The sequence below is a fragment of the Bombyx mandarina genome, chromosome A1, assembly GCF_030267445.1.
Source record: "Bombyx mandarina strain Sakado chromosome A1, ASM3026744v2".
Lineage (NCBI taxonomy): Eukaryota > Metazoa > Arthropoda > Insecta > Lepidoptera > Bombycidae > Bombyx > Bombyx mandarina.
The window spans coordinates 150,788-168,543 of NC_143234.1; the positions used below are offsets into that span (position 1 = coordinate 150,788).

Here is a 17,756-nt window from a genome sequence, read left to right on the forward strand (position 1 = left end):
AAGTCCTCGAATGGAGGCCACGGATGGGTACAAGGAGCGCGGGGCGTCCTCCAACCAGGTGGACTGACGACTTAGTGCGCACGGCGGGAAGTCGTTGGATGCGGAAAGCGGAGGACCGCATTATGTGGAAGGCATTGGGGAAGGCCTATGTCCAGCAGTGGGCAGATAAAGGCTGATGATGATGATGCGTGTGTGCGTCAAATACATGGTAGTGTGTGTAATGTTTTTTTTATTGATTTAATGTATTTTTTAGGCATAATTGAAAAAAAATATTAACATTCTGCACTCCTTCTCTATATTCTCTATAAGTGTGGGAAATTTCATACTCCTCCGTCCGCGCAATTTTCGTAAAAAGGGATACAAAGTTTTTCTTTCACTTATTAATTAGATGTATAGGGGTGACAGAGAGAACTTTTTTTCAGGTTTATATTGTTTTGGATTAACAAAATCCGACGTGGTCATGCCACTGCGGCGGTCACAAATTGCGTTAGAAGGATCAATTTCCTGCAACTACTCGCGCGTCGCCTGTCACCATCGCCAAACTGTTACACGATACAATTACATCTGCAAGGTCCCACGCTTCAACATGTTTTTATTGCCCCTGTAGGCAGACGAGCATACGGCCCACCTAATGGTGAATGGTTACCGTCGCTCATGGACATCAGCAATATCAAGGGCAGAGCGAAGCCTCTGCTTACCGTTACTCAGAATTATCAACCTAGAAATGTTTTTCTGCTTAAATTATTAGTTAACCCGAGTGAGTGATATACCGTTCGAACGCCGTCTCGAGGGAAATACTCAAAGTGTCCTGTTCAGAATTTTATATACGACTTTTTGCTAATATGTATTTATTAACACCCGTCGGTTTTTTTTTTCTGCACAGCAATGGGATCCTGACGTCTTACCGCGAGCGATCAGCTTGTGTCAGGCCCTCATCGCGTCCTCCAAGCTCATTATTAACTCTCTGTGACATTGTTAGATACTGCGGCTGTCCCGGCCGGTATTTATCTAAGTGGGCGCGTGCCTAACACGCGTTTACTAATGACATCAATGATGATACTGCAATGTCTTCTGATTTAATATAAAATACTGCGTAATAGCGCATCCGGAATATTCTTGTCAAGTTGTCGTGTCCGGCCCTGCGGCTCCAACCGGATGCTTCTACTTCTTCCTTTTAATATGCTCAAAACTTAGCCGATTTCTAGCGCAGAGCAAGCACATGTTACATACTTTAAATCCTATACGAGTAATTGCCCTCGGAGAGTTTGGTCAGTCCTCCTGGCTCCATAAAGACAGCCTGTTTCTTCTATTACTAATCAAGCTTATTGTGTACCGATCCCTGACACTTTTGACGGGCATCTGTCAAATATCTTGTGTTCGGTGATGGCTACTGCCACAAGCTTGTTACCGTTTATTCTCAGTGGTAAAACTGTATTCCGAATCGGTCCTTACTATCAGTTGATTATCTTACCCGATTAGCTCTGTTTCCAAACACGAGGACACATCCAGCTCATAAAAGTAAGACACGATCACACAAAAGACACCGTACAAAACATTTTTTTTAAAAGAGAAAACAATAAATCGCAAAAAAATTCGTTCTTAACGACCAACTCGTCATTAACCGGTAAGGTTGAAAAACAATAAACAATATTGTTTTCCGAGTCAAACGTCGAGTTAAAACAATTTCAAATAACAAAAACGCCGAACGCTGGCGCCACGCCAAACACGCGGTCGCCAGCACGCGCACGGTGTGGCGTCTCGCACTAGGCGTCGCGGCGGGCACAGATACAAACATCACTAGTATTCGTGCCCCCACACTGCGGACTGCCCTTACTCGCTTGAACTATACCGTGGATCGGTCCAGTGGCAGCTAGTGTCTAAGCAAACTGAAACTTTACTTCATTTGGGAATGGTTTTTTACTATGAGGACAAAATCAAACCCGAAAAATTTTAATTTGCGTAATTACTGGTGGTAGAACCTCTTGTGAGTCCGCGCGGGTAGGTACCACCACCCAACCTATTCCTGCAGTGAAGCAGTAATGCGTTTCGGTTTGTAGGGTGGAGGCAGCCGTTGTAACTATACTGAGACCATAGAACTTATATCTCAAGGTCGGGTGGCGCGTTTACGTTGTAGATGTCTATGGGCTCCAGTAACCACTTAACACCAGGTGGGCTGTGACCTCGTCCAGCCATCTAAGCAATGAAAAATAAATAAATAAAATAATTTGGGATGGGATTGGAGTTATTATAATCGCGCTCGGGTTGGTTCCATCGTCTTGGCAATTACTGCCGCGCAACAATGTTATTGAGACTACAATGACAATCAAAGTTATATTCACGTTGTAACTATCTATGAGCTCAAGTACTCGTTGAGTACCAAGTGGAATTTGGAGCATTTATTTACATTTAGAACTTTGAATTCTTATCTTGAAGCGGGCACATTCACAGGCCGCGCTGACATATAACGACAAAAGTAAATGTTAGTGTTTAAATTACAGTCCCAAGTCGAGTTAAATACCCTTTCATAACACATCTCCTCGGACATTTCAAGAATGCTAAATATTCTCACAGCACTCCAGGATGGTATTTGGTGCTAAACATTACGAAATGTATGGAACACACAGTTGTGTAGGATCAGCCTGCGTGACGCCTCTCGCGCGTCGCTCGTACTGTGTGTGACATTTCTACCTATGCTGATAGCCTTGAGAAGCTATTTCAGCTTCTCCTTGACGTGTAGGTGAACTCACGGGGCTCAAACCAGAGTGTTGCTAACACTGGTCAAGAGCAGTGCTTCGCAGAATCTACCACCGGATCGGAAACGCGACCCACTGAGAAGATCCGGCGAGAAACTCAGTGGGCTGTGTCTGAGGGCTAATTTACTCGTCGAGCCCTTTGTCGCAAGCGACGGGTTCGGTGACCGGAAGTAGTGTGACATAAACCTTGGAAGTGATAACTACATATAATATTTGAACTGAATTGTAGAAATGAAGGTGCAGACGTTGCGCACAGAATACGAACCAATAGAAAGACAGCAGTATTCATTATTGTATTTCACAGACAGGGCTATCAGTTCATCACAATTGCTATTGATAAGAAAATACTATATTGATAAAAACAGTAGATTTCGAGACGGATCTAACAGAGCAGTGCGAAACAGAAATAGGCAGGTTGGTGGAAAAACCCAACGGCTTACAGCACAGCTTATAACTAATAGTTCAGTTTAAATTTAAAAAAACTGTAACCAAATTCGTGTCTGCTCTCTGGGCGGTCGGTAATTAATAAGACGCCCGCGACGGGTACGGACGAAACAATTTAATCTTCGCCTTCAACAGAAATGCTTTACCAGATGTATCATTAGGCGTATTTGGTTTTATGAAGCTTACAAATTTTCCAAGCTACGTCAATTTGGGGAGACATGTTACATGCTACCCACAATACACTAACATTAATCTGAAGGCGCGCACCGGGAGCCCGGATTATGCGGTGGAGTCCCGTTTCTAAAATAGCAATACATATTTTTAAGAATTACAGCTGTCATATATCGTGACTTGAAGAATTAAAACAATAATAGCTCTTGAAATTGAGATTCACAATTAACTAACGCTAACTTTATAGTTATCTTAACTAGATTTTTTTTAATGCTTAGATGGATGGACGAGCTCACAGCTCACCTGATGTGAAGTGGTTACTGGAGCCCATAGACATCTATGGCGTAAATGCGCCACCCACCTTGAGATATAAGTTCTAAGGTCTCAGTATAGTTACAACAGCTGCCCCACCCATCAAAGCGAAACGCATTACTGCTTCACGGCAGAAATAGGCAGGGTGGTGGTACCTACCCGTGCGGACTTACAAGAGGTCCCCTACCACCAGTAAAAAAATATTTGGAGAGGATAAAACCTTGTGATGGAGACCTAATATTGGTTCAAGAAACTTAAGTCCAACGTTGGACTCTCTAGATTTATTTCTTTCGAAAAGCAGGCGTGCCTTCCTGAGTGTGGTATAAATTCAGCCGCCCACATTCAGGCGTACAGTCGAAGTAGCATTTACATTGGGGCTTGTGCTGTTACACACATCAAACTGAACACGTGCTACCAGCAGTACCCAAGAGATGAATGAGAAGAGTGAGAGTTTTATCTAGTATCTAAATAATAAACCACTACTGAAGAATTTGTAAATGGATGAGCAACTATCATCATGAAAGATCTTCTGAGCTGAGAACCTGCGACCCAAGCCACATGCCTTATTTAAATACCTTCAGTCTTAGTAAACTTCGTTAAAACTCATAAAACGGATCCAAACAAAATGGGTCGCCGTTCTCGGGAACTGTTCAAAAAGTGTAAAAATAGTTTCGCTCTCAGACCTCCAGTAAACGGCGGTGGCGCGCGCGGGGCGCCCAATTAACAGAGCCTCGGTAACTGGGTCGAGCGGTTATTGCAGGGGATGGCTTATTGCAAACATAACTTAGTTTTAGTGGTCTCGGTGGTAAGCCGACCAAACGTAAGATCCCAGCCTTGCACCCGAAACTTCAATGAAACCCGAACCTTTCATATTACGCGGTCCAGGGAAAATGGTCGGATTCGTCTTTTTATAATTATTTGGAATTATTTTAGTGAATAGCGCTATTGATAATGACGTAAGTAAAATCACACGTTCCTATTGGGACGCGATATAGTTATGTAAAGAAAACCTTTATTCCTTTATTATTTAAAACTCTTTAGTTTTTAGGATTTTAGGATTTTTCATCAGTGTCATGGAGTGAAGTTTGTCATTGAGTAAAAAGAGATGAACTCTCTTTTTACTCATATATTTTTTTAATACTAATTACTGTTTAATTCTTAATATTAGTTTTAAAAAATATTAAGAGCTTTATATATTGTTTTCTTATTATACATATAAGAGAAAACGAACTTTTGTTTAGACATTCTATATAACACGAATGATACTCTCTCAGAGTTTAATAGTGTGGACTGATGAGATACACTACGCTCTCTTCGAATATTGCAGTACATTATATTTCCTATTAATTAAAAAAGCCATAGAGACGGAGATGGACACTAAAACAATTTAATGGATAGTTTTCTAATTGCAATTAAAAAAAAGATTTTTCTTTCACAATAAGATCAGACAATTTTTCAGCACAGACCATACTGATGCTTTAAAAATAAAATCAGTAAGATTATATTAACTTACAGTTAACTTATTAAAATAAACTAACTGACCCGGCAGACTTCGTAGTGCCTCAATCGATAAATAAAAGACTTATTAAACTTAAAAAGCTTTTGCATAAAATAAACTTAAAACAAACAAAAGGAATCCGTCCGACGGGGGACACATCAAAGGAAAAACAAAATTGTTATTTTTATTGAATTCCGAGCATTTTCATATTTGTCTACCTTTTAAACCTTCTCTGGACTTCCACAAATAATTTAAGACCAAAATTAGCCAAATCGGTCCGGCCGTTCTCGAGTATTAGCGAGACTAACGAACAGCAATTCATTTTTATATACTCGTATATAGATTATTAAGAGTACATTAACTCTTAAGTGTGAAAATTAAGCGTCCCATGAGATGAACTGCATGTATATGGATGTGTGAACGACGCAGCGCCCCGGGTCTCGGCCCGGTTACATTCATTACGGCGCTTCCATTTCCCGGAATGAAGACGGTGAATTAATTTTCAACTTCGGATTCTGGGAGAGACAGGCACACATAGTATTTGTGTAGCATTTCGTGAGCTAGTCTTGAGCATAAAGCACAAGTGCAGTAGTAAAAGATGGACTACTGGCAAGACTTTAATACCGACAACATCACCCGGATCTGATGAAACTAGGTTGATAAATCCCGTCATTGTATTATGTTTTTAAGTTGTCATTTAGTAAACAGAAAGTTAAAGTTATTTTTGTTTAAATATTTTTTACCCAAAATAGTATCGAGGCATATCTGCCGGCGCAGTGGTAATTTTTCAACGGCGTTCTTGAAAAAGTCAGGTGAGTCAATAAGCTATTCAAAGGCATTGAAGTTGTCGTGGCCTAAAGGATAAGACGTCCGGTGCATTCGTGTTGAGCGATGCACCGGTGTTCGGATCCCGGGTGGCTACCAATTTTTCTAATGAAATACGTACTCAACAAGTGTTCACGATTGATTTCCACGGTGAAGGAATAATATAGTGTAGTAAAAATTAAACTGGCAAAATTATAGTTTGCGTAATTGCTGGTGGTAGGACCTCTTGTGAGTCCGCGCGGGTAGGTACCACCGCCCTTGCCTATTTCTGCCGTGAAGCAGTAATGCGTTTCAGTTGGAAGGGCGGGGCAGCCGTTGTAACTATTGAGACCTTAGAACTGATATCTCAAAGTGGGTGGCGCTCGTAGATGTCTATGGGCTCCAGTAATCACTTAACACCAGGTGGGCTGTGAGATCGTTTATCCATCAAAGCAATAAAAAAAGTTAAAAAACGTAATTGTCTACATCTATTCCGTATCTACCTATCGCCTATGTTGATTCCTATAATTACATAAACATTTCACATAATCCAATTCAGTAATGTGTGAAATGTCTGCCGGGCTGTTTACATTTTTTTTTCATAAATGATTCACCTCAGTAAACTGTTTACCGTTCCGAATATAGTGACCATGCAGCGCTTGGGACAAATTATATATTTATAAGATACCGGTGTATCCCGGGTCCGCTGTCCAGGAGGCAGCGGACGTACAGTCGGTTGTACTCACGCAGAATAAAATACTCAATAGAATAAATAGAAAAGTAACAAATAACAAATTGCAAAAGAATAAAGCTTACTGGTCGTTCAGAAGCAATCACCTTCCTAATACAAACAATAACCGATTTATTTGATGATGACTTTTTTTAGACAGCCGATTAGCTTCACGTAAATGTTCAATAAATTTCTAATTACATAATTTGTTTTGACATACATAACTTGGTATTTATGTGTTGTTGTTTTATAGATTACTAGCTTTTGCCCGCGACTCCGTCTGCGTGGAATAGTTACTTTGGCATAACGCTAAAGTTTACCCCCTACTTCATTTACGTAGAAAGTGAAAATATTTTTGAATTATAGAATGTTAAGGAGCTATTTAAACCCCTATTTTGAAACATTATTTATTGGTGCTCCACTTGTATTGGTCTTACCGTGATATTATATAGCCTATAGCCTTCCTCAATAAATGGGCTATCAAACTCTGAAAGGATTTTTCAAATCGGACCAGTGGTTCCTGAGATTAGCGCGTTCAAACAAACAAACTCCTCAGCTTTAAAATATTAGTATAGATTTTTATGTGTTTTCATGTTATATATTATTTTTATATTATCTCCGGCTTAAGGAGTAGTGTGGTCACAGCAACGGCGACAGTACTGGCCGAGCTCCAGCACGGACAGCTAATAAGTGAAATTCACGGCGGGAGGCGGATTTAGAACGACTTCTGCGTTCAGAGACTAATTGACAGTATCATTATTGATCTTTCGAGACAGCTCAGCGCGACCACGGCGCCGCACGGACTCAGGAGCGCCCGGAGTCTAATCGATAACGGGCTCAATGCTTTCTAACATATACACGAATTTTTAAATTCACTAATTAATTCCACGACGACAAATAAATCCAACAATTATAAGACTTTGGTCAAAACATATCATTAACACATTTAACGGCCGTCTGGTGTAGTGGTAAGTGCCATGGTCACTACACAAGGGGGTCGCGGGTTCGAATCCCGCCGAGGGAAGTTTTTTTTTTTAAAACAATCACCCCACGTTAGCTGCTCCGGTGATAAGTTTGTAAAGAACTTGTGTTACATCTACCAGATAATGGAAATAAATGTAAGATTTTTTATTATACGCATATTACATATATTTAATATAAATCCATAGCCCTGGAAAAGACATTTTATATTTATCATACAAAATATCTTCCCTTGGCGGGATTCGAACCCACGACCCCCTTGTGAAGTGACCATGTCACTTACCACTACTACAGACGGCCGTTTGTATGATAAATATAAAATGTATTTTCCGGGGTTGTGTATATATGTATGTGTATAATAGAAATCTTACATTTATTTCCGTTATCTGGTACCTGTAACACAAGTTCTTTACGAACATAGCACGGGACCAGTTAATGTGGCGTGATTGTTAGTAAATATAAATTATTATTAATATTATATCAAATCTAACGCACGAATTACTAGCGACAATTGCAGCGGTACGAAGCTAGGCGATGGTGCAAATAGAGACAATCAATTACCCTCCACTTGCGCGTTTTAACAAGCATCAAAGTTATATTTTTATCATAACAACTTTTTTTTAAATCAGAACTTCATAAATACGACGTCTCTAATGTTTGTGAATGCTAATGGGAACGCCAGCCTAAAAATCTGATGTACTGGAGCAATAAACATTTCAATAAATGCTGTCTAAATGTGAGCTGTGAGATAAGCGTTCGTTCGGACCGTCCGAAGTAGGTGAAAGGACCTGTCTGCCTGTGCCATACATTGATGGCTGTGATTGGCCAACAATGACGTCATATCGCACGAACCAATCACAAATCAGGAAAGGCGATAGTGGCACCAATTGTCAAAATTTAAAAAAAATATTACACGAAGAAAAAAGATGGACGCGCACGTCAATTCTATATTTGTAAAATAATTAAAAATAATATCTATATATTAATACGTGAAGCAAAAATTTTGTACCCCTTTTTACAAAAATTGCGCGGACGGAGGAGTATGAAATTTTCCACACTTACAGAGAATATAGAGAAGAAGTGCAGAATGCTAATATTTTTTTTTAATTATGGATTAAAAGTACATTAAATCAATAAAGAAAACATTACACACACTACCATGTATTTGACACACACACATATACTCTTTGTTTATTGTCAAACTTTTGTTATTGCTTAAAGTCTGTAGTCAAATTGAGAATAGGTTAGTATTGTTTATCTTTAGTATTACGACTATTTCTCTATAGTGTAGTCTTGGCGAAATCTGTAACCGTTACACATCAAGAACTAACAATAGGATCATAATAATGTTGAAACTTATAATTTCACTTAATTATAGTCGAATATCGACTAATGCGGGACCACTAGTAATTATAATAGTATTTGAAGAAGTAAATGCATTTATTCATTTTCCTTGCCATCACAAGATACCTCTAAGAAATGGACGCAACACTGCACTGTAAGCACTCGTTACATACGAATGCACTGAGAGCGCGAAATAAGTCATAGAATGGTTTTAATCATAACCAAATTATGATTTATCTTTTGTTGTAAGTGCAGATGCTGTACAAGTCAAATAATAGGTTGGGGAAAAAGTTTCTTCGCATTTTTTAAGAAAATTCACAACATTTTTTAATATACTTTGTGTACATTTAATTAAAGTATGTAGGTACCATTTTGTTCGATAACTTTTTGCCATCTTGTAGGTAGTGACATGATCCCATTGCTTTAGAAATTTTTGGGCTTCTGATCAAAATTCCGCGACAATTGATTTTGGCAGTCCTCTCGTGATGTTAACCTGACACTGTCTAAAGAATTCTAAAGAGACCGAAACAGGTGAAAATTTAAAGGCGCAAGGTCAGGACTATATGGGGGACGCATTAACACCTCCCAGCCAAGCTCTCTTAATTTTCGCAAAGTGGCTAAAACGTGTTGTTTAAAATTTAAACTTTTAATGATACCAAAACCAGCCAGATACAAATAGTATAGCCAAAGAGATTTTATTACAAGTTCATATATACTCAAGGTTACATTTCGAAGTCTTTGTTACGCTTTTGATAGAGCTCAGGCACTTGGTCACACATCAGCCCTCCGTGTTGGGATACAAGTTACGTGCGGGACGTGTGTAGTGCAGACATCCCCGTAAACTATCAGAGCACTCGCGTACACAACATAATAATTCTGAATTCCAACTACAGATATATATTATGATGATTAAAGAATCCTTACCGGTGCACTACGACAAAGTCTACGCTAAAGACAAGTCTCTAATAAGCTTTCACAACTGACAGTCGTTATTAACATGAATCTTACAGTTTACTGTTGTATTTAATATGCTATGTAAAATGAAAATATGTAATTGTACATTGTATTTCTACACGTGTCACATTATTATACGAAATTTATTTTATGATATGTTTGCAGAATTTCATTGTCTGAACCTAAAATGTTTCTTCCAAGAGAATTTGCACCTTCTTTCTCTTAATGCCTTTGAAGACAGATGACTATGTATTCCGCCTGATGGTGAAAGACTCCCGATACTCATGGTCAGCAGCAAGCCAGCTTGATTATAGCTGGACCACGGCCTATCGGTTAGGGCTCTTTTAAATTTGTTTTGTTGTTGTTGTTTTTTTCCTACCTTAGCTGAGAGCCTTGAGAGGCTATTTCAGCGTAACCTTAACTAGTAGGTAAACTCACGAGGCTCAAACCTGACGACGTTGCTAAAACAAATTCTAGCAAGAGTCGTGCTTCGCAGAATCTACCACTGGATCAGAAACGCGACCCACTGAGAAGATCTTGCAAGAAACTCAGTGGGCTGTGTCTGTGGGTTAATTGAACGATGACCGGTGCTTGAGGTACCTAAAAGCACCGTTAGTGGATCGGGAGGATCTGAAATGACGTGTTTTGTGCCTTTGTTGAAGTGAACATGTCGTAGCGTCAGGAAGCCCAGCGGAAAGAAGTTAGCGGCAGGTAGCGGCAAAAAAGAATTTGAGTAACGCACTGGATCGAATAGAATCCCTTAAAGATAATGCGCTGCTGGGTTTCGTAATCGAATTCACTAAAAATAATAACGTCCAGGTATTTCTGATGTCGAACCTTGGTCCATGTGACGCGCGGCCAGGCAATGACCTACATCAGAATGATTGTAAACACCAATAGCTGGACGACTTCGAAACATGATGGCGTAACGTGAGTGTTTCACTCCAGGGCGGGAGCAACCACCCGCGTGGGCTCGAAGCGAAGGATTTTACACCCAAAATATACGTGCAGTTCCTATGCAATGAAACAAAAACTTTAAGAAGTATTCTCGTTCGTACATACATTGCCTCGTTTTTTTTTCTCTATAAAAGTGCGAGCTTACAGCCATCGGGTGTGAAGTAGCCACTGAAGCGTAGACATCACAATATCAACGCTGCCATCCACCTTGACACATGATACACACACACACATCCTAAGTTGGCTTTGGTACAGAAATATGCAGGTAGATGATACTTACCCTTTACTTATTATTGAATAAAGGGGCCTTGACTTGACGAGCCCTAGAGTATAATAAATAAATAGATGGGTTTGGTACCTAAGCAATAAAAAAAAAAAAAAAATCTCTGTAGAGCGGTCCCAGTATCAAATCAAATCAAATAATTTTTATTCAACATAAATGAAAGTACATACTTGTTGAATGTTAAAAAGAACTGCAGCCAATTCACAAAAACTAGCCTCCGTCCTGAGAAGAACTGGCAAGAAACTCAGCGGGTATGTCTTTTTTTTTAATGTTAGATTTTTTTTTCATATTAATTTTTTTTTATATTCTGTTTTACAATGAGTATTATAACGTAACAATTATTGCAATATTTAAATGCCTGGAGCGAGCAACTCATTCCCACTTTGTGCAATCATCTAGATAATCATTGACTTTATATTAAGCTTTATTGCACAGATGTTCTTTAATAGTTTTCTTAAACTTAATAGTTCAGAGTTCTCGTAACCACGGACGTTGATTGCGCGTACCGAGCGTCTCGACCGGGCGGGGCACGGGTCTGCAGCTCGTCAACGTACTCTGGATATCGTTTGACAATATCGGAACACGCGTTGAAGAAAACAACGCCAGATGCGCCTGACTAGCGCCCGAGCTCTCTCACCGCGAGGAGGAAACTCCGAGTCAAATAAACTTGTAAACCTCAATGATCTAATTAAAAAAAATGTTTAAGTGATCTTGCCAAACTCAGGCGTGCCCGTTGGGATGGTTGAAACGACCTCAAGCCTCAAGGTGGGCGACGGTATGATTTGCCAACATTGCCAATGGGTTACAAAAATCAAATTTAGACATCGCTCAGTCGATGTATTTTGAATCTACTTTTTTGTGTAGTTTTAACTAATTTTATTCTATGTATTACAAAAGTAGACAGGACTCCATTGTGTTGTGAATTTATTTTGTTGTGCTCTCCAAGTTACCGACGGTCTGCTGATTTGTGATCGATATTTGTTATATGTATGTTTATTTTCAAGCTTTCCAACTTTGTTATTATTAATTCTAATGTTCACGCGACCGAAAAAACAATTTATCTTTGTTTAAGTTACTTTTATTATTGATTGATAATTATCTAACTAAATAGTTTTGTGACTTCGCTCATATTGCCAATTTCTGTAAAGGAATTGAAGATAATTAAGTTTCTTCATGTAATTATAATACTTCCATACTCTAAGTATTTTATAAAATATTAAAAGTTACGCCGTATCACAAGATGACAGCCAGGTAAATCATTGAGTAAAGAACATAATTCTTCATTAGGGAACCATTTTGGGATGATTGAGGAAACGGGAGCTCATGAATCGTAAATGCCGCTGCTGAGGGCTCACTAGATGATCAGGATGAGTTACTGTTTAAGGCGGACCAGCAACTAAAAGGCTCGGGGTGACATAATCACATGCATTCTCACACTACTTGTCGTATAAATTCAATTGTTTTAAAGTAAACTCTGTTGTGATCACATGTACCTTCTCCGAGTGAGAAGACTAGTGTGATCAGATTTATTTATTATTTGCACGTAAAATGTAATGAAAATACAATACTTACAATCCGAATCAGGTAATGAGCATGGTAGAAGAAGAATTTCTTACTGCTTTTCCGTCAGTCCAACAATAAACGATCTCATCATAATAATTAATATTATACGTAATACTATTTACAAGTAGCGTGTTTATAGTTGTTGATGTATTTGGCATCCATCCAGAATTAAGGAGATAAAGTGGTGGAGAGGAAATGAAATTGCCATAATGAAGATATTCTAGGTAAAGTGTACAACTATGTTCGTGCGAGCTTTCTTGCCAAGAATTTAAAGCTTATGTTTTTTTTTATCGTTGTATTATGGGAGCAATATTGAAACTAATATGTTTGTAGTATTTCCTGATGTCTTCGGGAGTCATAAACATGATTTGTGGCGAGGAAAATTGAAAAACTTTCGAAATGTTGCTGAATTAATTAATTACGAATTGGAGTTTGATTGAGTAAAGCATTTCTAATGAGAAAGTAGATCATAAAATGCTGACGCTCTGTTCAGTTCCATCCTGGTACTGATGCTGGTGGCCGATCGAAGGTGAACAGTCGAGAAGGTAGGACTAGTGGTAGGACCTCTTGTGAGTCCGCACCTTGCCTATCTCAGGGTGGGTGGCGGCATTTACGTTAAGGTATATAATATGCTCTCCGATAACTACCTAACCCCAGGCGGGCCGTAAGCTCTTCCGCGCATCTAAGCAATAAAAATATTGATAATAATCGTAGAAGCGATATTCTTGTTACGATTTCTATAATATAATAACTCTTTTGTTTTTGAAAGAGAATTTGGTATTAAAACCCTTTACAATACAAGGCTTTTTATTTTTAGTTGTGGTCCGTTTTAAAATTACAATGAGAACAAGGTCCTTATTCGTGTTTGTTCGAGTAGATTCAGATATATTATCGTAAGTACTGTATAAATGATGTTAACTAGTCACGGAACCTTATGGCACGGTTTATTTCAGGAATAATTGTGATCTAGATAGGAAAATAGTTTTTATGGGCATCATAATTAACCGACCCCTTGCCGTTGAATGACCATGCGAGCTTATAGACATCAGAGCGTGAGTCCACCGCGAAGCATGAGCTCGTTTATTGGAACATGCTTACCATACAGAGGAATGGTAGAGCCGTCCATTGACAGTGTGTCACCCCAATGTGTCGCCAACTTATGGTTCCATCCAGAGCAAAACTTTTACATTCACTTTATCAGCCACTAGCGGCCCGCTCCAGCTCCGCTCGGGTCTTCAACAAAAATTTCAACGATATTTGACGTTTTTTATTTTTTTTAATAAAAGAACACTTATTGTGGCATAACTGTAATAGTTAGACACATACTGTCGCGCTAGTTTTTGTAAATAATAATGTGTTCTACAAAGTCGTAGTACAATATTTTATTCTATCATCAATAGTTTTCGCAGGGCACGCGATGTAAAGAATATTTTAGGTATTTTTTTTATAGTTTGGGTTACATTATTGGAGTTTTAGTAAGGATCCCTAATTTTTTTCAAAAAAGATTATAGACTATGTCACTCGGGAATAGTGTAGCTTCCAAACAGTGAAAGAATTTTTCAAATCGGTTTCGTAGTTTCGGAGGCTGTTCAATACAAACCAACAAACGAACAAATATGTCCTCTTTATAATATTAATATAGATAATGTATTTAAAATAAGTCGGTATCGTCATTATGGCTAATCATTAATAAATGCTGTTTATAATTTTATATACTGATGATAAGTACTTCATGGGGCAGCGCTGGAGGCCCAGCTAGCCGCTGCACACCATTGTGGGTTGTTAAAGGCTTAACGACAATGATCTTTATCTGAAATAAGACTTCAGACTAATAAGGCTTACAGTAAAAAATACTATGAATTATATCTACGCGAAGTAACGCAAAACATGGATTCTCCTTGACAGACCGAACGGATGAACTCCTTAGCCCATGGATTCATCTTTACCGCTGGTAGGACCTCTTATGAGTCCGCACGAGTAAGTATCACCGTCTTGCCTATTTGTGCCCTGAAGCAGTAGTGCGTTTCAGTTTGAAGGGTGGGGTTGCCGTTGTATAGTCAAAATAGAGACTTAGAATTCATGCCAACTCATCTAAACAATAAAAATAAACATAAAACAAAAACATACACTAGTATTTAACGTAATATAATTACAAGAGCGAACTCTTACAATTCCTAGCTCAATCAATAACCGTGTAACAAATGTGTGCGCGAATATAACGCACCGCCCGCCTCACAAAGAAATCAATTCAAATAACATAATTTAATAAAAAATACACCGCTCAGTCACGCGCGTTCCTGTTATTAATGTTCGTAATGCAACGTCGATTGTCGAGTACCTGAAGCGTAATACGAAGCCCCCGGCCGCCGCCGACAACACTGTTGCTCCCCAAAACGCTTTATGATTACAGACTGCACTCATCCGGTCCACTAACGGGAAAGAAATTAAACCGCACGCGTCCACGTCCATATTTAACGAACATAATCATTAATGGGGGGAAAGCGACGCCATGACAGTTATTTTCCCGCGTACATTTTTAATGGCGGCGACAGGTGGCAAATTTGCGACCAAAGTAAAATAATCACTTACCCGAGCGTGGTCATCGTGACGATGGTGTACCAGAAGGCGGCCGGAATCGACGTGAAGTTTGTGTCCTGCTCGTTCTTCTCCGCGTAGAACATCACTGTCGCAAATATAATGATGGCCATCGCGAGAGAGAACACCAGGAAGCCGAGCTCGCTGGCGCACGACTTGAGCGTGTAGCCCAGGATCCGTAGTCCTTGGGAGTGCCGCGAGAACTTGAAGATCCGAAACACTCGGAACACTCTGAGGGTGACAAACGCACCCGAGACGTCGTCGTTGTCAGTGATACCCAGGCCGATGTAGTACGGCAGGATCGCGACCACGTCGATGATGGACATCACCGAGCGAACGAACTTGCAGCGGTCCGGGGCCGCGAACAGTCGCAGCAGGTACTCCGCCGTGAAGATCATCACGCACGCCGTGTCCAGGCAGAAGAACACTATCTTGTAGCGTTCGCCGCACGGCAGGGTCCCGGCCCGGCCAGGTCGGTGTCCGCACGGTACCGTCTCCACTACGTTAGCCATCACGGAGACGGCAATGAAAAATCCAGTCACATAGTAAAACACGAGGGCAGCCGTTGACGTGTGGGGGTTCTCGAAGGCCCTCCACATTTTTTGTCGTAAGTCCGTGAGTTGAGGCAGACTCTGGTCGCCTGCTTCACTAAGCTTGTCATCCATAAGACGTTCGGCATTTTCTCTCTTCCTGTCTCTGTAGTCTTCGTAACAACAGTCACCGATGACATCGGGAAGGATGCCGAAGAACGCGAGTTCCTCATCGTAGCCCGTGAGGCACTCGTGTTTGGGGTAGTGGAGTTTACCAGTGCGGTAATAATTCAGAATATGCCTGAATATGTCCGGGTCTCTGTCAAAAAAGTACTCTCGGCTGTCTTCGTCGTAAAAGAATTCGCGTTCTGAGGAACCAAGCAGCGAGTCCGGGTACTTCTCGAGAGTGTTCCGCCAGGTCTCAAAACGTCGTCCGGAGACGTTGATGAGGAGCTTCTCGTCCTCGGCGCGGCGGCGGTCCTTGGGCACGGGCGGCGGCGGAAGTGGATGGGTCGCGATGGGGACCCACCCGATGGCTGCTGCTCTGGCGAAGGGCAGCCAGGCGGCGACGGACGCCATAGCGTCTCCTCACGGCACCGTCGCCGCGACAACTGGTCCCCCCGCGCCGGTTATTTCGGTCTCCCGCCCAGATGGTGAGAGTGTTGCCACACGATCACTATAATTAGCATTTAAAGACATTGTTTTCGTTTATGATTTCATGTCGACCGAGATTTATAGCTCGCGGAGCATTTCGTGTTTAGTCTGCAGCCGGTTTCATGACGAGTCCGTTTTGTTTGTGTTATGACTCCGCTTAGATTAGCGGTCAGAAACTATTGTTAATATTAATGCGCAATAAAACGCTAACAACTGTGATTTTTTATTTCATGACTTGGAACAACAGTTTATTGCAATAATTCATTTACAAGAATCATAAACGTTGGTTTTATGTTGTGCGAGTGAATAATGTATGAGATCAATCATTTTAATATGTTTGTTTGATCTCGAAACACTAATTTTAAATAAACAGAATTCTGTATTGCCATTCGAATAGTTGAAACAGCAGACGCTATTTTTATTTGATATAATATGCACATTATTTAATTATAGTATTAATTAAGTTTCCCTTATTTTGCAGATTACATTGAATGTGCCAGCAACACTGTCCCGGGAACAAGCGGAGTGCGCCTGCGTGATTCGTGACGTCACTGCCTAATAAATTGATTTTCATACTTCTATCTCACTTCAGCACCACCTTAGTTCCGTAACACTGTCCCTCTTCCACGGCTTTAAGCTCTTGTGACCTTTTGTACATTTTTCACTGCTTCCAAAGAGTTTCTCAAAGGCCTTTGTCTTGGGGTAGTGAAAAGGCCTGAATTTAGCTTGAAGCCGGAGCTAAAGCTGAACATTCAGCATCCAGCATTTAGCACTATTAACGAAATGAAAATTCAAAAATTCCCGGTCTACGAAATGTTCGTAAAGATGAAAGTTACTGATAATTTTCATTACAGACGGAGCATGAATGTTATTGTACTTTATTGTTCCTTCAACTGAACTTTTATTTGGAAGTTATTAGAAGTTTCTATTTTTTTATTGCCTGGATGGTTGGACGAGCTCACAGCCAACCTGGTGTTAAGGGGTTACTGAAGCATAGACATCTACAACGTAAATGCGCCACCCACCTTGAGATAAGTTCTAAGGTCTCAAGTATAGTTACAACGGCTGCCCCTTCAAGCCAAAACACATTACTGCTTCACGGCAGAAATAGGCAGGGTGGTGGTACCTACCTGTGCGGACTCACAAGAGGTCCTACCACCAGTAAGAAGTCGATTTATGTAAA

At 40.2% G+C, this 17,756-nt stretch overlaps 1 protein-coding gene and 1 long non-coding RNA gene across 6 annotated transcripts in view; one reads left to right on the plus strand and one right to left on the minus strand.

The window, feature by feature from the left end:
• Positions 1–16,498, minus strand: part of Shal (potassium voltage-gated channel protein Shal) — a 63,771-nt gene extending 47,273 nt beyond the window's left edge. For all 5 annotated transcript variants that reach the window (XM_028174125.2, XM_028174124.2, XM_089739351.1 and 2 more), the window contains exon 1: positions 15,384–16,498. In XM_028174125.2, the coding sequence (XP_028029926.1) occupies positions 15,384–16,498 (1,115 nt within the window). The remainder of the gene's footprint in view (positions 1–15,383) is intronic.
• On the plus strand, positions 16,446–17,459 carry LOC149499444 (uncharacterized). The gene is made up of 2 exons (XR_016325621.1): positions 16,446–16,572; positions 17,055–17,459. It is a non-coding gene; the product is annotated as an uncharacterized LOC149499444 (long non-coding RNA).
• The last annotated feature ends 297 nt before the right edge of the window (positions 17,460–17,756 follow it).